The sequence below is a fragment of the Thermobia domestica genome, chromosome 9, assembly GCF_964235325.1.
Source record: "Thermobia domestica chromosome 9, izTheDome1.hap1.1, whole genome shotgun sequence".
Taxonomy (NCBI): domain Eukaryota; kingdom Metazoa; phylum Arthropoda; class Insecta; order Zygentoma; family Lepismatidae; genus Thermobia; species Thermobia domestica.
The window spans coordinates 158,011,753-158,037,807 of record NC_137462.1 but is presented as its reverse complement, the minus strand read 5'-3'; the positions used below and the strand labels follow the sequence as shown (position 1 = coordinate 158,037,807).

Genomic DNA, 26,055 nt, shown 5'->3' with positions numbered 1-26,055 from the left:
TCCGTACAAGACAGAAAATATTTCGATTCATGAAAAATTGTTTCACTTGTTCCTACATAGCGCTGAAAATTGTCTGAACCATGAAAATTTTCAGATTCTTTAAACGATCTTTCAATTTTTAACATTTCTATACATGATTTCAATCAATTTTATGAATACTGAGGAAGTATTACTTGATCACTGATATTTATTAAGAACGAGAAATTTTCCGGAAAAATATAGAAGAAAATTTTCCACCTCACATCACGGCTAAACAACGATGTAGGAGTAAGTGGAGGATGTTTTTATGAATCGGAAAATTTTCATCACTGCATGTAGTATATTAACAACTCATCCAGTGCTATAACAAATATTATGTATGTTAACATTATTTTCGTATAGAATCAGACAATTCAGTTCGTCCGTGCCGTTTTGGTTGCAACACAGAGATTCCTCTGTGCCTGAAGTCAGTGATAATTCAGAAAGTGGCCCTGGGGAGATTTACCCCCTGAGCTGCGAAATACTCCCGGGGCAAATCTCTGATTATGATCAGTAAGGGTTACTTGTATTTTCACAGTATTACTTTCGCTTTCTGTGTATTGAAATTCCCACTAGGAGAAATCATCATTGGTTGCAAATATACTGTAACTAGTGAACTCAACTAACTATACAATTTCTGCACAAGATAATTTTATTGACATGATTGAAAATTGCTTTAAAGCAGTGACTGTAGTCAATACCATTGTGAGTATTGAAAAATAATTAAGGATATAACTAGTATTTAAATATGCAACCGCAACCTTCTGAGGAGCAGAAGAACAATTAAAATCATATATTACAGTATATATATATATATATATATATATATATATATATATATATATATATATATAAGTTTTATGGTCAGTGCTCACTTTAAATCAGAACAACTCATCATTTCTTTCAGTTGAGGAAAGTTTCTGTACGATCAATTGGATTTTGAATTGCAAGTAATCGTGCCTGACAAAGAAATCTTGAAACTTAGTTGACGTAACATTGCTTTTATTATTACCAACAACTGACTTTCGCCTTATCTCCATTCGCATTCAACTCACAGTGTGACGGCCAATGGAACACAGACCTCCAGAAAAAGCCACAGAACTTTCTTGGTTACCTTTTTATTTTAAGTAATTCGATTTCAAGATATTTGCAGTGCTATCTAATGTCGTCACACCACCTTGTATTAGGATGCTGTGTAGGTTACTACTTCTTATTTGTGGTATCCAGTAAAAAATATGTCTACTTTGTATAGTTTGTTTCCTAAGAGAATTTTATCTATCCATCTAGTATTTCTCTTTACAAAACCGTTGTTAAAAACTTAGAATAACACCACTGCGTATAGCACTGCCTACAACCACCGCTAGAGAGAGAGGCGTTTTCGGTACTATAAATGACGACGTTCAATGTTCAAGAACAGTGTAAGTAAGAGATGCCAATGAAGTGAACATCGTATTCTCTCGGAATGGCCACTCTGTTCTGTAGATGCTGCAATCTCGACAACATTAGGATTCTTCTAAAGACTAACTTCAAGATTTTATTTGGCAAAACCATTTAACAACAACCTGGCGGAAATACTGTAGATACCTCATTTTCTTTGTAACACTCTAAGCATTGTTGTTAAAAGTTTTTAATAGCAGCTGTCACATAAACGTAGATGTAAAGAGGATGTTTGCAAACAATGAAATTTCTATGGCTAAAACAGTTGGTTCGATATAGAAGTTGCACCTGAGTCCTTTGGATCTAGAGAAAACACAAACTGCTTAATATTGTCAAAATTCTCGCCAGAAACACTCTCAGGATTTTTTCAGTTAAGCGGGAGAGGACATACAAGAGAACTCGCGAGTACGGTATATCTCTTGGTGGATATAATACTTCATGTATAACAATTATTTTTGACGCATTTTGAATAACTTTATTAACTACAGTAAATATATTAAACACTAATGTTTTGATATGTATTTTGAAAAAAAAAAAAACATTTTTCGAAAATCCAAAGGTGGCCAATTGCCCCCTCTGGAACCCGGTACTGGTACCCATGATTCTTGCACAAGAAACAGCACAGCCAACTCACAATGACAGGAAAATTTGGAATAAAAATTTAGAAAAATAGCAGTAGAAGAAGGGGATATGGTAGAAAAGAGGCTTGGGAGCAAATTAAGGATATAAAGTGCCCAAAAGTGGGAGAGGGGATCTCCATTCCCAACTGCAAGCAACATTTGACACACAACTACTTTCGCAGAGCTCGTTTTTACTCTCAATTTTTTTTTTTTTAAATATTGTGTTTAAAAATCCTAACCCTACTTACGAGGATAACAATTCACACAAAATAAAATAAATTATATGGAAAATTCACACACATATATATATATATATATATATATATATATATATATATATATATATATATATATATATATATATATATATATATATATATATGAAGCTTATAGCATTATCCAAATTGCATCTCGATATACTATATTACATATGAAAGCACTGAAAGCAAACATAAACTTCTTTCATTCATTACTAACAGGCAAGAGTTGATTTGCAGACAACAATCTGACATTAAGATCGTCAGTTGAGTTGACATGTGTTACTACTTTTCGCACTTAAGCGAATCAACAAGATAAACAAGTTGAACAAAGTACCTTTGTAGTCATGTCCTGGATAAATACGGAAATTTTCTGGAAGTGTAAATATCTTCTTGTGCACTGATTCATAAAGAGTTTTGGAATCCCCTTCTTGAAAATCTGTTCTCCCACAGCCACGAACAAACAATGCATCACCAGTAAAAACAGCACCTTGCTCATGGGAGACATACGTTACACAACCTGTATATACAAATAATTCTTATAAATATTACACTTTTAATATCTTTTAAACAATAATGCTAGTAATCGTTTATTTATCCTTGAATGTATTTCGTTATTTATGATTCTAGTATTTATGTTCGGTCTTTTAAGTTTTGCCACACATAAAATTCAAGTTAGTTATTTATTTGATATCGAGATACATTTTGTTACAGTAAATCAGCAATTTTGTTTATAGCAAACATTTTATGACCAATTTATGTGCAGTGAAACTTTCATGCTACACCATGATTTCAAATATCTCTAACTACACAATTATTTAATGATCTTGTCCAAACGTGTGGTGAACCAACTTGTTCCCGCTCCTATGAAAATATAGGGTCCATTGCTAAGTTCCTTTAGAATAAGGAGGAATTGCTACAAGAGTCGAAAGAATCAATCACTGTTCTAATTTACAGGAAAGACAACAGAAGTGATGTAATAATAATGGAGGCATTTCTCTCTTTTTTTAACATCCTCTCTCAAACATTCTGTTAGTAAGATTGACCCCGTACGCAGATGAAGATTATCAGCATAGATTTAGGTGAACTCTATTAACTATCGACTAGATATTTACCATTCGTCAAATATGCCACAAAAATGGGAATACAATACTTCGGTTCAAAAATTATTTGTTGACTTCAGAAAGTCCAATAGCTCAATTAGTACGGAAAAATTTACAACATTTTTATCGAATTTGGAATACTAGTTAAAGAAGAATATGTTTAAATGAATTCCAAAGCAATGTCTGAGTAAAAAAATACTTGCCCATGAACCGTCAAGTCTAGAATGGCCTCAAAGAAGGGGACGCAATGTGGCCATTATTATTCAATTTTGTTCTAGAATGCATTATAAGGAAGATCAACGATATCAACCAGGGCCTAGAAGCTGAATGGGACCAGATCATGGTTTGTGGTGATGATATAAATCTGATAGGGAATGATATGAGAACAATAGCAACAGTGCAGTTTTTATTCAACGCCTGCAGAGACATAAGTTTTGAAGTAAATGCAGAAAAAGTTAAATGGAATACTGCATCTGCTGCAGCAAATTATAAATACGTTAAAATATCAAATAATAAATTCGACCAACTGAAAACTTTCAAGCATTAATATTAACATACTCAAACCATATGAGGTCCGCGAGGCTCCGGTGGTAATACTAACATACTAAAATCATATGAGGTTCCCAAAATGTGGTCCGCGGACCCGTAGAGGTCCGCGAAACCTAGCTAGGGGGTCCGCGACGCCTAAAATTTGAAATGTGTTGTAATAAAATGGAACTCACTGCTGTTATGCAAGAAGTATTTTTGCAGTTAGTAAAAAGAAAGCAATTAAAAATTATACCTACGTTTGTAACTTTAAATGTTATCCTAAACTTTACCAATTTTTACCCTGAAGCCGGTCAACTGTTATATAAGACTACTTCAAGTGAGAAAAATTCCTACTTTGTTAGGGCACTTTTTTTCAAAAGCAATCGTATATACATTAACTGTATGACGCCTCGGAATTTCATGAATTTCATCTTCAAGTGGCGGAAAGCTCCCACCACTACCACCAATTCTAGATTTCTTTTTCTTTTTTAAGAAAAGAAGTAAATGTTTGTCATTCCTGTGCTTATAAATATCAAGCCTCTCTCCCAATTCTGGGATTTCTGAAAAAAGACCCCTCCCAAAATATGTTCGAAGAAAAAGAACTTTGTAGTTTTTGGAGGCGTGTGCGCTGTGAGTATGAAGAGTTGTCTAAAAATGGAATTCCGAAATTTGATGCCTTTCTTTATTGCTTACTCATGTAAACAGAGCTTTTCTGATCTTTTCAGTATTAAAACCTTAAAGTGAAATCGCCTTAAAGTAGAATCGAACCTAAGATTGATGGTGGCAGAAGTTATTCCAGATTTCAATGTACAGTAGAGCGTCGATTATCCGAACGTCGGTCAACCAAACGACCGCTTAACCGAACTGTGTACTCGCTCGCACCTGTTACTCTCCCACCCTACCGTCCATCATCCTCCTCACTCCCAAACCAAGTTTCCCACAGTAGTCGCCGCACTGAGCCACCGCTGGCGGAACATTGCTTCTAATGGGGCCTTCATTAAGGCGCTGTTGACCGGCCAAGCCGCCAGTCGCTGTGTTTCAACAATCAGCACACTTCTGTCGGTTTGGCACTGGCTGTAGAAGTACAGTCCAGTACAGTACAGCACAGTACAGTACAGTTCGATTATCCAAACAAACCAGTTTTCCGAACACCCATGTCCCCCAATTACTTCGGATAATCGACGCTTTACTGTAATTATGATGGAAAAATACAAAGAATTTCATTCCCCACATTAGTGACCCCACATTTGAGAACATTGTTTATTAAAAAAAAAAAAAAAAAAAAGATGATTTTCAGTCTTGAAAGTTACTATATTTTCAATTGAAATTTCGTTCACTAGGAATCCTTCATATATCTTTAGAATAAATAATTTATAGCATTATTTTTCTTGGTCTTTTTCTTGTCAGTAGTAATTCTAATTAGTACATTTTTTACTATCATGTGAAATTTTAGATAGCATTGCAAAGGGGTCCGCAGATCACTTTTCGACTGAATAGGAGGTTCGCATTATCGGGAAGTTTGAGAATCACTGGCTTATTCCATTAGTTAAAACCGTATCGAAATATGACCAGCAATTCTCGATATAACTGCAAGCATATACATACAGGTCAAATTAAGAATCTCATCTTTTAAGTTGGTTTAAAAATGTTAATAACTCATACACACCATCTTGGATGTTTGAATGTTATATTAGTAATACTGGAAATATAAATAAAGAAATAAATAACAAATTTGAGGTAGATTCAAGGTATTGAGTAGTTTCTTATGTACGTTCTGTGCTATAGGGGTTTATATGATTTAAACGCATTTGAATGAGTTTTTCGGAAAAGCATATATTGTATTTAAAGGGAAGTGAATTGAATGTCTTAGGATTTACTTATTTGGTCTAGGAATTAATTCGTGCGGTTTTACAAAAGATGGCGTAACTAGCTTATTGTCCCATAGTTTCGTTGATCCAAACATGCGTTGAAAACTACTGTCATTGAGCATCTTGTTTAGTATATGTCAGTTGCTTGAAGCGGAAACAACAACATTTTTTCTTCAACTGAAAATGGCGCATTTTGTGCCTGATAAAGTGTTTTTGCGGGGAGTTATTCTTCATTGCTTTAACATGAAGAAAAGTGCTACCGCAAGTCATCATATTTTAGTGGAAGTGTTTGGTGACCATGCTCTAGCTGAGCGAACGTGTCAGAAGTGATTTGCACGGTTTAAAGGTGGTGATTTCAGCTTGGAAGACCAAAAGCAATTTGGACAGCCAAAAGAATTTGAAGATGAAGAATTGAGAGCATTGCTTGATCAGGATTCGTGTCAAACGCATGACGAACTTGCAGAATCATTTGGAGTTGAGCAAACAACAGTTTCCAAACGTCTCAAAGCCATAGGAATGATTCAAAAGATGTCTTATTGGGTTTCACATGAATTGAAAAGAAAGACGTTGAAAGAAGAAAAACCGTTTGCGAATTGCTGCTTCAAAGACAGAAAAGGAAGGGATTTTTGCATCGAATTGTAACTGGTGATGAGAAGTGGATTCATTACGAGAATCCTAAACGAAAAAAGGCCTGGGTGAAGCAAGGTAAACCAAGTCCTTCACAACCGAAACGAGATATTCATTGTGCAAAGGTTATGCTGTATATATGGTGGGATTTGAAACGTGTGGTGTACTATGAACTTCTGAAACTTGGTGAAACTATTAATGGACCCGCTATCGACAACAATTAATGCGTTTGAAGCAAGCTCTGGTCTGAAAACGACCAGAATGGAATAACAGGCATAATAAACTTATTTATCAAGATGATAACGCTCGACCACATGTCGCAAAACCGGTCAAAACCTATTTGGAAAATGTCGGATGGAAAGTGTTACTCCACCCGCGATATTCACCAGACACTGCTCCGTCTGACTACTACTTGATCGATTGCATGAATAACGATTTGATTGGACAGCGGTTCACTTCTTCAGAAAATATCGAAAAATGGATCTTTGATTAGATTGCGTCAAAAGATGAGGAATTCTTTCGACACGGAATCCGTAAATTGCCTGAAAGATGGGAGAAAGTAGTGGCTAGCGATGGACAATATTCTTGTTAACGTATTCATTTACTTTGTTTTTGAAATAAAGTTTCAATTTTTATTAAAAACCGCACGAATTAATTCCTAGACCAAATACATTTTAAAATTTATAGACGTTCGAAGCTTCTTTCAACTTATAGTATATAAGCAAAGAACTGGAGAAACATGAATGAAATAATTATCGTTGCACAAACTTTTAAGTTCACTTTTAATAATGTTCTGAAAGAATGTTCGTTGTTTGAATATGTTGCGTAAATTAAGGTATTAAATAGTTCGATTGTATAAATAATATTGTCACGTTAAACTGTTTAGGTCTCTTTTATGTTAAGGAAATGTGATTATTTTTCTTTTTAGATACATTGGCCGAATTATTCTGGAGTGCTACTAGAAATAATCTAAAGCAAGAACAAATATATCTTTTGAAGGTTTTAATAGATTTAGAGTTTCTCTTTGTCTACAGGATGACTTTTCAACAATAGGAATTTATAGGTATAAATACATTTGATAAACAAAATGGAAAAAAATTACTTAACATTTGTATGGCCTGGAGTGCTTCTCACTTGCAATTTATGACTGCCAAAGCAAATTTCATCACCTTCTTCCACATAACAATCTGCTTTAGCTCCACTTATTTTCGCAATTACACTCTTCATGGAAGGTAACAATTTCTTTAGAACCCCAGTCCCTGTTACATGATCTGCATGCATATGAGTATTCACTGAAATATAACATAATGGAAACATTAATGTAAATATACACTGATGTGCAAAATTTAAAATATGCAAATTTTAAATTCAATGATGTGCAAAATTTATGTCAATAAACAAAACTGTCAATTCTGAGCTAGACAAAATCCGAACCTTTGGATGAAACTGAGCGATACAATACAATGTTACGAACATTTTTTCATTCCAGAAATGAGACGGTTTGGCCTAAGGGACAGGATGGTACCATCAGTCATACTGCGGTAGTTTCAATGACAACTCTTCGACGACACTTCTCGGGACGCTTCATTTCCAGATTTGGTTATATTCATTGGCCACCCATATCCCCAACCTAATTCTACCGGAATATTTCCTGCGGGGTTATCTACTGGAGAAGATATACACCACAAAGCTCGCTACCATGAATGAACTGAAGGGCAGCATCCGAAAGAAGATAGCCGAAACCTGGCAATCTATGCTGAACATGATTGTTAGGGCCACACAATGTTCACGTCAAGGTGCAGTCTAAGGAATGTAATCTTCAAACACTGAACACAATGTAAAACTCCTGCCCTTGGGCAAAGTGTTACACATAATTGGTAATAAATGTGCTCAACATACTACACAAATGCATTTTCAATGTGTCCTATAAATATGGCCTACTCTATGCTTTAAAATTTAAGTGATCATCTGCTTTTGGATTATTTATTCAAATTTAAAGAAACAAATGGGAAAAAGATAAACTCCCATCCATTACAATAATACTGTTGAATTAAGGTACGGGGTAAGCGCTCTCATGACTTTACCACGTGAGGTATGAATATGATAGTGTGTACAGTGGGCCACAGAAATTCTTGATGTACAAAGTCTGTGAGTAAGGCAACCCAACTGACGCCTGCTCCAAGATTAATTACGCCTGGTAGTAGCTAGCACAGCAGCATGAAGTTGCCAACAACTGTTAAAAGCACAAATAGTAAAGAGTGGTTTTCTGCAGAGGTGGAGCGAAACGCTAACTGACGAAATGACGAAAGGGAGTCTTTGGTTACTGGTACTCACAATAAACAGCACAATACCAGAAAAAATATATACAGCACAATACCAGAGGTGCCGATGAGAAGATAACAGTCAGGGGACAAATAATTTTCTAATTAACTCAAATGAGGGATTATAAACAAGTTAACTTACTTCAAATGACTATACATAAATGCGTATCAAATAATATACGGATAGATTATGAGGTATATGTAGTACGATATTTTTAAAGTAAACACAAGGCCTTGCTCTCAGTTTTGAAACTATTAACAATATTCCTAACTGCAAATCAATTAAAATATGGATTGATCATTCGGGGAAGTTCTCAGCCTCCAATGAAAATTTTGGGGGTCTAACAGGGCCTAAGCTCCTTGGTTCCGGCGCCACTGATTGATACGTCATACTACTTCGAAAGAAGAACTTGTCCGAGTTCATTATTCGTTAAATGACTTTTGAAAATCCTAAATATTGGTACGCAGTAAATGATTTGTAAATATTAAAAATGCAAAATTCGATAATTCTCAAACGGAGTTGGAGAACTTATCCGTAATAACCGTATTTCCCCTTAGGTTGCAAATATAACTGAAGGTTCCTGATTTGTATAATGTTTGCGAAAATTTACACATAGAGAAACAAAGAGAAAAGGGGAGAATATAATGTCAATTAACAACAATTTAAAAATGCACCAAATTAATGGAAAATATCGAATATAGAACCATTAACAGAATTAACTCTGTAATTCGTTTTCTCCATTCATTTTTCTTCCTTTATTTTCAGGGTTATATCATCACCGAATTTCTCCACTGGCGATTATCTTCGTTTAGCAGCAGCCAATTGGAACTCAGCCTTGTAAATGAAACTTATTAAAAAGTGTAAAGGCAGCGTGCGGGAATCGAACAAGGGCCAGGGAATTAGCAACTCACAACGCTAACCATTCACCTAAAGCGTTACTTACTCTGGCTCGCCTAAATAAAGTCTTTTCTGTTCACTCAAAACAGTAGCTTGTTTATAGTCAAATTGATTTGCAAAACACAGAAATATGTAATTGAGGACTCGCAGGGCATTATATCATTGTATTCACTAAATTAATCAACATTACAGATCTTTTGAAAAACAAAATACAAAACTCCTTTATTTTGAATCAAATACGGCGCGTATATTATACACGTAAACTAAAGACGAAAAAATTAAATGAAATATTGAGTTTTACGTCCTACAGTTATGCCGGTTAGGTTAAAGGAGACGGTGGTGATGAGAAACGAATGAAATGGTGGAATGAAAAAGTGGGAGGAAACGGGAGAACCCGGAGGAAACCCACGCACTGGGTGTTCATCCACTACAAAGTTCACTTGGCGGGAGCAGAGATCGAACCCGGGACCCCATGAAGCAGAGATGAACGCTCTACCACTGACTCACCGCGGCCTCAAACTAAAGACGAATCAATTAACGTGTAGTAATCGTGGTTCAGTGGCCAAGACTCTCGACCACTAATATGAAGGTCCGGGAAGGTTTTTCTTTCAATATATGGAAACATTTCCTTAAATATAAAATTCTGTTTTGAAGTGCTTGAGAAAACAAAATCAACTCGTTTCGTTACGTTTCAAAGCTCACAAGGAGAAAGCAGACTGGTAAATGAACTTCGGGCCAATTGTTGCAAGGTGCAAATTGCACATCTAAAGTGTTCACAATAAAAACTGGGAGAGCGCAATAGCCTACTTAAACGGAGAAAAAGCGTCTTAAAGTTTCCGACTCGCCTTACATATCATACAAGGCGCAAGTTTTTTAAGCGACGGTGTGGTAGGATCAGTAGCATTTGTGGCTCATGTACCAAGAATCCCGGTTTCGATTCCCATTGTAGTCAACTTTCCTTTTGTTTCAACTAATGAAGTATGTTTATAATGAATTATAACAATAGAAATATTCAAATCAGTTGTAAAATCTTTCAATGTTCCATGATAACTAGCAACGAAATGTAATTATTTCGTAAATATATTGATATCACGATTTATATTATGGTTACCGCAGTAGTTGTGTGAAAAATGTTCTTATGCTTTGTGCTTATTTTTCTTGACGCTTCGTATCCATATCTGTGGACATTGCGAATTACAAGGGATATAAGGGGAAATTTCCTTTGGTAATACTGGATATATGCTACAAAAAGAGGCATCATTTGAGATTTCGCTTGACGGAGGTAAGAGCACTACCGACCCAAGATTTTCGTTTTGTACTAGTATATTAATAGACAATTGATTAAAGTATATGTATTCCTCAAACTCTTGTGGGTTAATTTTTCTTTCTTCAACCCCTAAACGACGTCATTGGCTACAACCCTTATAGTTTCCCATGCCATTGTCATCAAAAATGACGCCCCTGGTTATAGCATACATCCAGCATTACCAAAGGGGATTTCCCCTTATTCCACTTGTAATTCTCACACTCTCCACGGATAAAGACACGAAGTGATATCAATATACAGCGGCGTATTTGGAATTTTGTTTTGGGGAAGAGTTTGCACAATACGTGAATAAGCACTTACATAGCCAAAGGAGGGGAACCAAAACTTTATGAAAAAGTGGGTTGGCAGGCCCGTGTTGTGTGGTTATACGGTTAGCGTATTGGCCTGCGAAATCAGAGATCCTAATTTGAATTCCCGCATAAAGTAAGAATTTTATGTGTACTCTTTTGTACTCAAATAATAAGTTCATACATTATAACTTCTATTAAAATAATGCATTTATCCGTAATTTATTAATTTGCAAGAAAATACAAATTGCAACAAATTGGTTTGTTTTTGTTGTAAATAATCCTATGACCTCTAATTATAATAGCCCTATTACTAAGTACCACTTCATAAAGTTAGTTTGGAAAAGAATTATCGAAATTTGTATTGTGTGTAATTTCAATAAAGCACTAATTGAAGCTAAAACGTATAAAATTATTTTTTGGGAAAACAAATAAAGAGGTTGCCTTGCGCGGGAATCGAACTCAAGACCTGTGAGAACGTACTCCAGTACTCTAACCATCTCATCACAGACTACGGGACTGATATCTGATATTTTCATAACGTTTTCTTCAAGCGCCATCCTTGAACGGCATGTCTTCAATTCTGGGTCAAATCATTGATAATTTTTTTCTGGAGAATCCAAATGTGCAATAAGAAATGTGGGTTTATATTTAAAATTTTAAAGTTAGCCCCGTACCCCCGAAGGAGGTAGGGATAGGAGTTGCGTTTGGTATCATTGTATAACCTGTTCAAAACTATTTAACACATGTTTTTTTTTTCCTGACTTGTATATTTCGCGAGATAATTGATCGTTCCGGGACTATGACGACACACATATATAATGCTTGTATTTCCATAAAAAGTTGAAAGTGTAATTCAAAATTTTGTCAGTTTTCAAAATGTTTCCAAATACAAAATTTCTACTTCCCAATATGGATTTAAGTCGCAATACTAACAATCAGTGATGGTCATGTTTTCTAAGTTTTTTCACTTCTTATGAATAGCGTCGCTGCTGAAAGGAACGTTAAACTCAAAATCAACTCAACTCATATCCTGATATAACCATACCGATACAAGATGGATAAGGAACACAAGTTATGACACGCTGGTTTGAATCGGGCTTCTCGAGTGGATCTTTAAAATTATGTTTTTCTAATGTGTTGTAATAAAAGGATATAAAGGGGAAGAAGTTTCAAAGCAAAGAAATATGGCCAAGGAGCAAATATGTCGATTTTTTTTCTTAAAATACCATCCTCGTCTTTGGTGCGAGACATCTGTTTGAACCTGAAAGTATATCCGGTTTCTGAATATGAAAACGCATATGGTTTATTATAGAGGAAGATATTTTACTGGGAATTTACTAGAGGAGGAAGGCCGACTGACTTAAAAGTAACACTTCCCAAGTGTAACACTCGGATTTTGATAATATTTAGGAGGTAGATACTAAACATAAACGAATACGTGTTTTTTTTTTACTTTCTGCAGAACAACGGTTTTAGGGACAAATGCTCCCGTCCAAATTTTTGAAATTTGACGCCCGAATGGCAGAAGAAGTGGACCGAAGTGAAAGAAATTGTGCATAGATATTGTAGACGTAAAATGAGGGAATACGGATTTCGTATATTCCTTAAAAAAAAAACGGTTGGGTGGAGCATGTGGATCCTTTTGATCACGAAATATCAAGTGCTAATAACATTATGTCATAAGTACCTAAACGACCTAAAGAATTGCAACGAAATTTTGTGTAGTGACAATACGCAAAAAATAAATGAATGTTTTTTTTTCTTTTATGCCTAAAAACGGTTTAAGGAGGCAAAATCTTGAAAGTTCACCCCCGATAGGCAATAAGAAGTGGACCGAAGTCAATGAAACTGTGCACAGATATTGTGGACGTAAAATGAGGGAATACTGTTTCGAATTTTCCTTTCTAAAAAAATGTTATGCGGGGCACAGACCTTCTAAACCGTTGATTACGAAATATCAAAAGTGCAATTTGGAGGGGACCTTGGCCCCAATACTGTTTTGGGGGCCAAAGACCCCTCCGAAAATAGTAAATTTTACCGTAGTAGCTCAGGAAGGAGTAGACCGAAGCAAATGAAATTGTGTATAGGTATTGCATATTTTAAATAAGTCGTCTCGTGTTACCCAAGTGTCCGCATCCGATTTGCTTCAAATTTGGCACATAACAGTAAATAGGAAATAAATTGATACGTCTTTCTGTTTATGCGGAAAAACATTGTGAGGATTAAAGGCGCCTCCCGAAATACTATAAAATACGCTATACTGTTTGCGCTTACTGTTGATGTGCCACATTTGAAGAAATCAGATGAGGACACATGTTGAACACGAAAAGCCTTATTTTACATATATAATATTTACACAGAATATCATTTGCTTCGGTCCACTCTTTCCGCCACCCAACGCTTCGGCCTACCCAACTGTTTATTATTATTATTATTATTATTATTATTATTATTATTATTATTATTATTATTATTATTATTATTATTATTATTATTATTATTATTATTATTTTCAGGAAAATTCGAATCACGTATTCCCTCATCTTACGTCTACAATATCTGTACACAATTTCATTCACTTTGGTTCACTCTTGTTTTCGGGCGTGAACTATCAAACATTTGAGCGGGTACTTTTGCCCATAAAACCGTTTCTCTGCAGAAAATAAGAAAAACCGTATTTGCTTATTTTTTTCTTATAGTCCCTATACAAAGTTTCGTTGCAATTCTTCATGTTGTTTAGGCACTTCTGACAAACTGTTATTAGCACTTTTGATATTTCGTGATCAAAGTTTGGAGCGGTCCGTGCCCGACCCAACTTTTTTTCCAGGAAAATGTGAAGCACGCGTTCCCTCATTTTACGTCTACAATATCTGTGCACAATTTCATTCACTTCGGTCCACTTCTTCTTGCCTTTCGGGCGTCAACTTCCAAAATTTTGAGTGGGAACGTTTGCCCCTAAGACAGTTTTTCCGCAGAAAATAAAAAACGTATTCGTTTATGTGTAGTATCTACCTGCTAAATTTGATCAATATCGGAGTGTTACACTTGGGAAGTGTTACATGTTAGATTTGTAGAGTTTGATCCAGACCGCAGTGGTTCAGTGGTAGAGCGTTCACGTCTGGTGCATTCGATTTCAGCTCGCGCCAAGTGAACTTTGTGGTTAACAAACATCGTGTGCGTGGGTTTTCTCGGGGTTCTCCCACTTTTTTCATTCCACCCTTTTGTTTATTTCTCATCATCACCGTCTTTTAGCCTATCTGACATAAACATAGGATGTAAAACTCAAAGATTTCATTTCATTGTAGACTTTAACGTCCCTTTTAGCAGCGAGGCTATATGAGCCAGAACCTACTGATTAACGAGCAATCCGAACCACATGAGCTCCCGCCGGGAATGGAAGACCAACTAAGTAGGTAACAAGTAGTGACTATTTTCATGACTACAAGTATCATATAAAAGTCTCTTCAAGTCTGATACTAAAATATTATTATTATTATTATTATTATTATTATTATTATTATTATTATTATTATTATTATTATTATTATTATATTACATATTACTTGAGATGCAAACTATAGTTGCAGTATTGTAAAAGGAATATTTCCTAACTGATAATGCTTATGAGAATTATTAGGTTCTACAGGGGTGGATCTACTCTTCCCACCCTGGGAAAGCAGTAATGACGTAAATTCCTCTTCCACTCTACAAATAAAGCACTGATTGGCATACAGCATTGGAAAAGCATTAAATTTTAAACAGGAAAGTAAAACTTTACATATTGTTTTTTTCTGTAAAACATGATAGTTTAGATTTAGTGAGGGAACGTTAAAAAAAGTAATGGAACGATTAATTTCTTTATACGGGCCAAAACAAATAGCTGTTGTTTCTAAAGAGAGCAGAAACACAGCAAGTAAACGTACATCGAAACCTCTGCTGAGCTAATACTCACAGAACAGTATGTTAACATTTTGATTTTGTCTTATGCCTAGAGACATTTACAAGGTCAGTACAATATTGTCTGTTAACGTGTAAAAATTGGCTGAAGGAAAGTGGAACACAATACTAAACAGTTGTGTAGTGCTCACTTTAAGTCAAACAACATATATCGAAATAAGGAGTGGATTCAGGCTGTTAGCAAAAAAAAAAAAAAAAAAAAAAAAAAAAAAAAAAAAAAAAAAACTTTTTATGAGCTGTTCGAACAACCAACTGCAGATACTGATAGAAATAGAAGCTACTGCTAGAAACAGAAGAGATTTAAATGCTTCAGCGAAGTAAAAATTTGCTTCGTAGCAATTGCATCCCGACTATGAACAATTATGACCGCAGCGAGTTTCGTACAAGGAGTCCATGACTTCGTTAGTAGTCCATGACTTCACCGTCTGAGCAGCGACTATTGCTTGGTTTTGTCTGGTATATCAATGCATTTCCGGTACAACTTTGGAACATGAACATTGAAGTGAAATAATTAGAATGATGGGATTGACAGTTTGGATTGTCCACTATTGCAACCCTAGTTGGACATTACAACATTACACAAACTCTATTTTATATGCAACCATTATTATACACTTCATTTTCATAAAATTGCTATTATGATAACAATACCGAATTCCTAATTAAATTCAATGTATAGATAATTGTTTAGTTGAGATGATTTTGAGTTTAGCGTCCTTTTCAGCAGCGAGGCTATATGAGACGGGACCTACTGATTAACTTGGAATCCGAACCACATGAACTTCCGCCGGAATCGAACCAGGGTCTTCCACACCGAAGGTATAGATAATTGTCTTATATAGCAGCTAATATCGACTTTGTGGTGGTCAAACACCGTACTCGTAAGTTTTTTTGAGGTTCTCCTGTTTCCTCACACTTCCTTCATCCCACCATTTCATTCACTTATCATCACCGCCTCCTTTAGATTAACCGGCATAATCGTGGGACGGAAAACTAAAGATTTCATTTCATGTTTCTTGTTATAAAGTATAAAATAACTAAACATTTGATGTAAATAAATGAGAAACCTAAGATATTGCAGATTACTGAAATTGGGATTTAATTCAATTTTAAGCATTATACATCTATATGATTGTTCAAGTTGCTTTATAAAGATTCAGATTATGAATTATACTATTTTTTTCAATGAAATGAAATTAAATCTCTAAGTTAGACGTCCCATGCTTATGTCAGCTAGGTAAAGGAGACGGCGATGATGAGGAATGAATGAAAATTGTGTAACGAAGAAAGTGGGAGGAAACAGGGGAACCCTGATAAAACCCACGCACACACGGTGTTTATCCACCACAAATCTCACTTTGCGCAAGCTGGGATCGAACCAAGGACCCCATGCACCAGAGGTGAACCCTCTACCACTAAGCCACCGCGGCCCTACAATAAATACAATCATATTTATTGTGCTCCCTCTCTCTTTCTCTGCTTCCCCCTGCTATATATATATATATATATATATATATATATATATATATATATATATACGGGGGCGGATCCAAGAGGAGCTATAGGGGCTATAACCCCCCTTGACGCTCAGGTATACACTGGATAGAATGGGCTTCAGTACTGCTTTACACTAGATAAAACGGCAAACTATGGTTAATTCCACACTTGATCATATTCTGGATACGCCACTGTATATATATATATATATATATATATATATATATATATATATATATATATATATATATATATATATATATATATAATTTGTATATTCCAAATATATCTTTGTAGAAGAATGTAAGACTATAGCCATCCAAAAAATTATACACAAACTGTGATAAAAATATCACGGCATAAAAGGCAAATCAAGTTGGAATGGTTGCTTGTGGGCAACGTATCATATTTTATTTATTACAAACACTAAATTTATTTTTATTCTAAATTTTGATTCTGTACCTAAAATATGCAAATCACCCAAATTTACAATTTTTAACAGAACTCGTTCACGTTTTGCCAATTAAAGGGATAATATACGCGTCGTATTTGATTCAAAATAAAGGAGTTTTGTATTTTTTTTTAAATCTGTAATGTTGATAATTTAGTGAATACAATGATATAATGCCCTGCGAGTCCTCAATTACATATTCCTGTGTTTTGCAAATCAATTTGACTATAAACAAACTACTGTTTTGAGCGAACAAAAGAGACTATTTATTTACGCGAGCCAGAGTAAGTAACGCTTTAGGTGAATGGTTACTGTTGAGATTTGCCAATTTCCTGGCCCGGGTTCGATTCCCGCTGCTTTACAATTTTTAAAAAGTTTCATTTACAAGCAACTCCAGTTCGATGCTGCTAAACGAAAATAATCTCCAGTGGAGAAATTCAGCGATGATGTAATCCTGAAAATAAAGGAAGAAAAATGAATGGAGAAAACGAATTACAGAGCTAATACTGTTAATGGTTCTATATTTCATATTATAAGTTAATTTGGCGCATTTTTAAATTGTTGTTAAGTGACACTATATATATTCCCCTTTTCTCCTTGTGTCTCAATGTGTAAATTTTCGCAAATATTATACAAATCAGGAACCTTCAGTTATATTTGCAACCTAAGAGGAAATACGCTTAGTACGGATAAGTTCTCCAACTCGTTTGAGAATTATCGAATTTTGCATTTTTAATACTTGCAAATACTCGTAAATTACTGCGTACCAATATTTAGCATTTTCAAAAGTCATTTAATGAATAATGAACTCGGACAAGTTCTTCTTTCGAAGTAGTATTACGTGTCAATCAGTGGAGCCGGAACCAAGGAGCTCAGGCCCTGTTAGACCCCAAAATTTTCATTGGAGGCTGAGCTCTTCCCCGAATGACCGATCCATACTTTAATTGATTTGCAGTTAGGAATATTGTTAATAGTTTCAAAACTGAGAGCAAGGCTTTGTGTTTACTTTAAAAATATCGTACTACATATACCTCATAATCTATCCGTATATTATTTGATACGCATATATGTATGATCATTTGAAGTAACTTGTTTATAATCCCTCATTTGAGTTAATTAGAAAATTATTTATGTCTCCTGACTGTTATCTACTCATCGGCGCCTCTGGTGTCCGTATATTTTTTTTCTGGTATTGTGCTGTTTACTGTGAGTACAAGTTTTCAAAAACTCCCTTCTGTCATTTCGTTAGCCAGCGTTTCTCCTCACTCCTGCACAAAAACTCACTCTACGATTTGTTCTTTTAGGAGGTGTGGCAACTTCATGCTGTTGTTCTAGCTACTCTACCAGGTGTAATTAATCTTGGAGCAGGCGTTAATTGGGTTGCCTAAATCACGGACTTTTTACATCAAGAACTTCTGTGGCCCAGTGTACATGACATTTGTGGAATAGAAACAAATTTTAAACTAGTACTTCAAGCTTCAAAATTGAATGGAATGGAAAAGAGTTGGGGAGGGTGCCTCGACGACAAAGGTCTTTTGGACACGTCACTGGTCGTGTAAGAAATAAAGTCACACGAACGACAATAATACAGACAATGAAAAAGTACAGACTAGTCAGTGAATGTGCGTGAAGGTCACACATTAAAACTGTCACTGCATGCAGCCTATTGTGAATTTGCTCATCCCAAGACGACTGCCAGCGCTGACGGAGAACGTGAGCGAACGCAGAGCAGACATCAGAGCTAGGAACAGGAAGAAGACAACGTCAACTAGCAACAGCAGCCTCCTTCGCAGCAGCAGCAGCAAACTCATTGCCAGGGATTCCAACATGGCCAGGCACCCAACAGAACGTGACATCATAGCCCTCAGCAAGTAGTGCATGACAAGTAAGAAGGACGTGCTGGACTAGGGATGCGTAGAAGTAACATCGGCTAGACTATGTAAGGCGCTGCTGGAATCAGAGCAGATCACAACACGGCGGATATGGTGTAGACTCACCAAGATGGCAACCAGCTCTGGAGTGAAGACTGTGCAGAATGGATGAAGCTGGAATCTGAAACGGTGGGCATCCAGGACAAAAGCACTTCATACAGAATCATCCTGCTTGGAGCCATCAATGAAGATAAGACGGTGGCCTCGATAAGTGTCGAGGAGGGACAAAAACTGTTGCCGAAATTCCAAATCGGTAGTAGCCCCCTTCTTGGAAATTGACCACAGGCTTCAAAAGCTGTCAAGGTGGAAGAGACAGGAAACCCAGCGGAGAAAGCGCAGGAAGATCGACGTCAAGGTTAGCTAAAAGCTCAAGGGCACGAATGCCAAAAGGGTGCAAGTGGGTCGGGCTTGATAGCGTTAAAGACGAGCAACAGCATCCAGGGTGAAACTAGACGGGTGGTCAATAGAATCTCTCAGGTGAAGCAAGTATCTCAGCTGCAACAACTGACGACGATGGTCCAAGGATGGTTCGTTGGCTTTGACATATAAGCTGAGGATCGGACTCTTGCGATAAGCGCCAATCGCAATGCGAATGCCCAGATGGTGAACAGTGTCCAGGTGACGGAGGACAGACAAACGGGCAGAGCCATGCGTCCATCTTAAATCTAAGGAGGCTCCGATACAGTCGAAGCAGCACAACACGGTCAGCACCCCAAGTGGTATGGGAAACCATTCGCAGTGAATTCATCGCACGGAGACAACTATACTTCAGCTGGCGAATATGGGCAGTCCAAGCAAGGCGGAGATCGAACTCAAGGCCCAGAAAACGAACACTCTCCACATAAGACAGACGAACAGGGTCCAAGGAAAGATCCGGATTAAAAGCACAGTTTTTCAGACGGCAGAAACCCGTGTGGGAAGACCAATGGCGAGGCGGTTAAGCGTCAGTTGTAGCTGGCGAACGATGGTGCGAAGGTCGTGGGACCGACAATAGATGGTGAAGTCGTGCACATACAGCAGCCCATGCACAAAAGGTGAAAGTTCGGCCATGACACTGTTCACAGCCACAGCAAATAAAGTCACACTGAGCACACTGCCATGCGGTACACCAGTGGCCTGAGAAAAAGGCAGAGACAGTGTGGATCCAAGCTTCACTCTAAAGCAGCGCTCGCGGAGGAAATGCTGGAGAAAAATCCCATGTGTCCACGCACGCCCCACGCGTGCACTTGGCGCAAGATGCCATAGCGCCAGATGGCGACAAGATGTTCCTGATGTCGAAAGGCGTCCTGGATGGCAGTCTCAAGATGAACAAGATGATCGGTAGTGGAACGATACCGCTGAAATCCACACTGAAAATTTGATAGGAGACCATAATGCTCCAAAAACCAAACCAACCGGGCGTTGATAATCTTTTCTAGGACTTTACAAAGACAGCTGGTAAGGGCAATCGGCCGATAGTTGGCAGAAGACGTTGCAAGCTTGCCAGGTTTCAGGATCGGGATGATATAGGCTTCACTCCAGGCAGTAGGGAAAACCTCTTCAGTCCAGATCCGGTTATAGAGGGCAAGAAGATGGTGAAGACCTTCAGGAGGGAGATGTCAAAGCATAGCATAGTAAATATTATCCGGACCTGGGGCAGTATCTTTCGTAGAGCGTAGAACAGAAGACAGTTCATCGGCACTAAAGGGTGCATTGTAGCTCTCACTGTTATCAGAGCGAAAAGCAAGGGGCATATGCTCCGCACGCTGTTTCACAGGCAGGAAGGCAGGAGGATAGTGTCCAGATAGGAGGATAGTGTTGGGCTGCCATCATTCAAAAGAATCAGATGCTGGTGCGCCATGAAAGTGGTCAGTGCTTGACCACGGGGTTCAGTCCGGTTAGATCCCCACAAGATATGGTAGGCGCTGAAATCACCAACCAGAATGACAGGCGCTGGAAGCTGGCTATAGAGGTTGTCCAGATCAGCTGCAGTGAAGGCCTCGGAACGAGAGAGATAGACGCAGCAGATGGTAACAGGCTGCGTGAGAAACACTCGTGCTGCAACTGTCTGAAGGGTCGTAGTCAGATGGAGCAGTGTAGAATGATATAGCGCCGAGACACCAATGGCAACACCGCCAGCAGCACGACCATCAGTCATAGTATCCTGGCGATAGAAAGTATATCCGCGAAGAAAACAGTTGGTGGTGGGGGTGAAATGAGTTTCTTGTAAACAGAAGATAACCGGATCCAAGAGCGAGAGAAGCTGTCGAAATTCCTCGTGGTAAGTGGAATAGCCATTGAGGTTCCATTGAAGCAGGGACATGGTTTAAACAGAATCGACAAGAAACTTGCCAGTACCCTTCTTACGGCATCGCGGAGTCTCAGCGTGAAAAACTTCACAGGCGTCTTCCTCCACCCCATCCATAGAAGATGCATCATCAGCAGAGAGACTGCAAGATGGTTTATGCTTCTTCGAGTTAGGAGAACTGACAGAGGGCTGACGAGCCGCCTTCGAAGAGCCTGTGGAAACAGACGTTGATTAAGAGCCTTTTTTCTTCTTGTCCTTCGGAGGTGTAGAAGTATCAGTTGACTTAGTTTTCAGAAATTTCTCAGGTTGAGAGCGAGGTGTGTAGATACGGCAGGAGAGGATGACGATGGAGAAGTTTGTGAACGAGGCATGGTACCTGTAGATTTGGTAGCGCTAGAAGATGGTTTAGACGCTTCACAAGTATAGCCATCAGCAGAAGCAGCAGCAAAGGTAGTCTGGGTACTTATATGACAGATTTGGGTGTCAATTGTGGTCAAAGTCACTCTAGAAGCATAGCTGTCACCAGCAGGCGTCTTGAGCATCACGCGACGTCGAGCCTCAGCAGCAGAGATCTTATCAGTGACTATAAGCTCCTTGATCGCCTTCTCCTCTATAAACAAGGCAGTCCCGTGACCAGGGAGGATGGACGCCAGTACAATTAACGCATTTAGAGGATGCATTGCACTTCTCAGATCCATGTGACGGACCGCCACAGTTACCACAAGGGGCTGCGCCGTTACACGTAGGAGCGGAATGTCCAAAGCGTTGACACTTGAAACATCACAACGGCAATGGTACAACGGCAATCGAATCTTCAATTGTAGATAGCTGACACGCAAAGTGGGCGGCAATGTAGGTAAATCAAAGGTCAGAATGTAGGAATGGGTGGCTACCAGTTCCCCATCCCGCTTCACAGAGATACGATGCACTTCAGTAACGTTGGAGTCGCGTAGCTCTTCAAGCATGTCCTCACCAGGACATCGTACAAGTCTCTGCAAGTAATCACACTCTTACTGATATTCAACTGGCTGTGTGGTTGAACAACAACAGGTACTGACCCAAGCTGCTGACACTTCAAAAGAAGAGTGGACTGCTTATCGGTAATGGTGTGCACTAACAACGAACCATTTCGTAGCTTCTTTATGTGGCCATCTGGGAAAGTGCCCGTTGCAATATGGAAATCTGTTGGAAAATAACAAACGGCGATAACTTAGTCAAAGAACCAGCTGTCGCTTCTGACTCATCTTGAATTACGAGATATCTCATTACTGTGTTAACTTTGCTTCGCTCAATAGATGCTGGTGAAGGTTATTGATGCAGATCCATGAAGAAATGAAACTCAAAGTCTTCTCAGCTTCCCCGTCATCGTTCTAGGCGTCCAACGAGGTGGGCAGGTCCTTCCTGCTCCACTCTTGTCAACAAGCTGAGCTGTGACTCCGAATTAAATTGACAAGGAGCAAGGGCCACTTCAAACACAGACTGATGGGTACTTTGGAGAAGAGCCACGTCCCATCGTGTCTGGGGAAGAGATCAATGATTCTCCGGAGATCCCTGCGTTGCAAACTCCCAGCTTTCCCTTTCCGGGCATCATTCCGTCCGGTCCGGCTGGGTGCAAACACGCTTCACTCCTCGGTCTCACGATCCCGGGTTTCGTCCAAATAGCGAAACCAAAGCACATGTCCATATCCGCGCAGGGGTCAATTCAGAAAATACGTCCGGCTTCATCCGAGGCATTCTGGTTGCTGCTGCGATAGGTATTTTGACAGATTGGGTGATCGGCCCAACCCAACCCCCAACCTGGAGGACCAGTTACTGATTGCGACCCCTAATTTAAGCTTCAAAATGTAGCTGAAATCCTACATTGGTAGAGATACGAGTTTGAAACATAGCCTCCAACATCCTTTAAAATTAAACTGCTATGTGACAAATTTGAAACGCATGTTACAGTTCGCAGCAAAAAACCTGCAAAAACCTGAAGCGACGAATCTTTTTCTCCAAAACAGTGTGCAGGGGAGGACGCCGAGGTTTCTTCTGCGTGATTCGTGCCACTTAGACGTTATGTTGATTCCCTGGGCTGTTAGGCGTTGTTTCACAATAAACTTACATGCTCATGTTGCAGGATTTTTTGCTGCGGACTGTACCATATGTGATGCGAACAAGGGAGGCTTCGGAGGACCTCGCACAATTACAATTCGTGTTTCTTTGGCTATGCTTTTAGAAACGTTTGCAACTCGCCACAGAAATCTACTACATAATGTACATATAAGATGTGTGTACATTGCAATATTCTATACATTGTACTCTATTGCAATACAGTACACGTATTATGTTCTAAACTTGCAACGTATAGTTATGTTTGACACTAACACACATTATAAAGTTTTATTTCACAAATGTTTGTATAAATTTTTGGCATACTCTGTATTACCTATCTCCACTCTATTATGAACTTTGAAAATACATATTTTTTTTATTATACTATTAAAAATTAGCAATTTGTTGAAACATAAAATTCAGACAACAATAGTAAATAATGTTGCTTTGAATAGTTACAAGATTCAAACTAGTGGAAAAGTAAGTCCAAGTAACCATAACTTAATGCAGAGCCGTAAGTTATAACGTACCTTTTGGTTTGATAATTTAGAACCAGGAATACCACAGAAAACCTTGCATTATTTTGTCCTTTTAATGCTATTTTATTTTATTATATTAATTAAAAAACGAACAACAATATTGGCAGTGGCGCCTCATTGTAGTACTTCTATTTCTCTCTAATATTTTTACCATTTTGTTGTTAAATTTACGATACATAATTATTTTACAGTTTTATAAGTCTCCGATACTTAGATGAAAGATTTAGAGACTGTTATCTAATAGAATTATTCTAATGTACAGCAGTGTGCAAAACTTAAGGATGAAATAGATATAGTAACATAAAATATTCGGTGAAAATGAGTGAAAGTCTAGCATCATGTTGCAAAAGCTACCAAGCATTGCATAGCGCCGAATGGGTCTGCTCCCCTTCACGAGCCAGTTAAATGAAACGGGTGAGACAGTGTGTGCCGGTCAGAGACCTGATAAAGTACTGTACTTTGTGGTAATGATACAACAACATGGCTTGGAGGCGGAGACAACATTTGGACGACTTCACACGGGCAAAAGTCATCGGGAAAGCTGGAAAAAGTATGAAGTCTCAGAATTTTGGTATTGACCACGGCAGTGTTTTACGTGCATGGGGAGGGTTCTGAATCACACAATGCTGTGAAAGAGAGAGACTGGATGACCACGATCAACTACAACAGCGGACGTCTGCTATTTTGTGCAACAAGCAAGAAGGGCTCGACGTTAACAGGTTGACTGCCATGAGCATGCCCCTACCTTATTTCTCTGTGGAGCCATGAGCATCATAGATGATGCTCATGTGTGATATCACAAATTGCTAACCTATCCAGGTTCCTGAGCATCATATATGATACTCATTGTCACAAATTACTGTGAGAGACCACGAGCATCACATATGATGCTCGGCTCCCATTGGTACATTTTCGGGAGGCACAAAATATCATGACAAAAATGTGATATGTCTATTATACTCGAGCCAAAGGTAAGAAGAAATTGTATGGCCTCCTAGGACCAGTACCCTCAAATCAACTTGGTAGTCACAGCGGGTGCACTTGCAAGCGCATTTAACAGGACTGCAACGCACAATCCCACACTCGACTGCATAGAGGTGGTATCTTTAATGAAGAAAAGTCCATATTGATGTTGATAGCCAAAGGGGCATAACTGCTTTTTTAGCACTTGAGTTTGAAAATGTGGTAGTTTGTATTTTTACAATATTTTCTAATGTGTTGTCCTCTGAAAATGATATTTAAGTTACAATTCAAGTTTAGTTTTGTCACAACAAAATTCAAGCCGTGATACATGTCCTCATAGCTAAGAATTCAGAACATCAAAATTCGGCAGTTACGCCCCTTTGGCTCTCAACCATCGATATAAATTTTGATATTGGATTATAAGAGATAAAGTCAACTACTAATAAAGAAAAATAGGTTGTCTTTCAGTGACTCAATGGGTAATGAGCATGCTTTACGTGTGCGTCGTCCTCGTTTAGATTCCCGCTGGAAGTACTTACCTCAGATACTAATTGAAATAGGAGTTCGAATTCCACCTTAAACAATAGGGTCTCGTTTTATACAATCTTGATACTGAAAAGATGCGTTAAACCCAACGAATGAAAATTTTAACTTTTAATACGTTGTCCATAACTTTTAGTTTTATATCTGGTGGCTTTGGTAAAAGTAGCAAGAATAGGATCGAGTTTATCTAACGATACTCGCTAAATCTATCAGGGTTAAAGGGATTGGATTGAGTTTAATATCTGTTTTCAATATCAGGACTATATGATACGGGAGCTATACTGAGAAAAATCCGTTATCCAGATAGCGGCATATTGTACAAATATACGGAATCCTTATATTTACTACGGGAATCTGAATGGAAACATACGTTATCCATATGTTACATACTTTTCCCGCTTAGATGTTACATCACGCCGTTGTAGGATGTAGACATCTAACAGTCTTCCGTATATTACATACGTTAGCTATATGTTACACGCACGTCCATCTGTATGTG

The 26,055-nt window shown here is 37.9% G+C and overlaps 1 protein-coding gene across 1 annotated transcript in view; it reads right to left on the bottom strand.

Moving 5' to 3' along the window:
• Positions 1-26,055, bottom strand: part of LOC145694185 (persulfide dioxygenase ETHE1, mitochondrial-like) — a 60,970-nt gene that overhangs the window by 27,422 nt on the left and 7,493 nt on the right. Inside the window, exons 3-5 of the mRNA XM_081770298.1 lie at positions 7,566-7,750; position 4,861; positions 2,670-2,852 (exon numbers count right to left, since the gene is read on the bottom strand). Of these exons, the coding sequence (XP_081626424.1) occupies positions 2,670-2,852; position 4,861; positions 7,566-7,750 (369 nt within the window). The remainder of the gene's footprint in view (positions 1-2,669; positions 2,853-4,860; positions 4,862-7,565; positions 7,751-26,055) is intronic.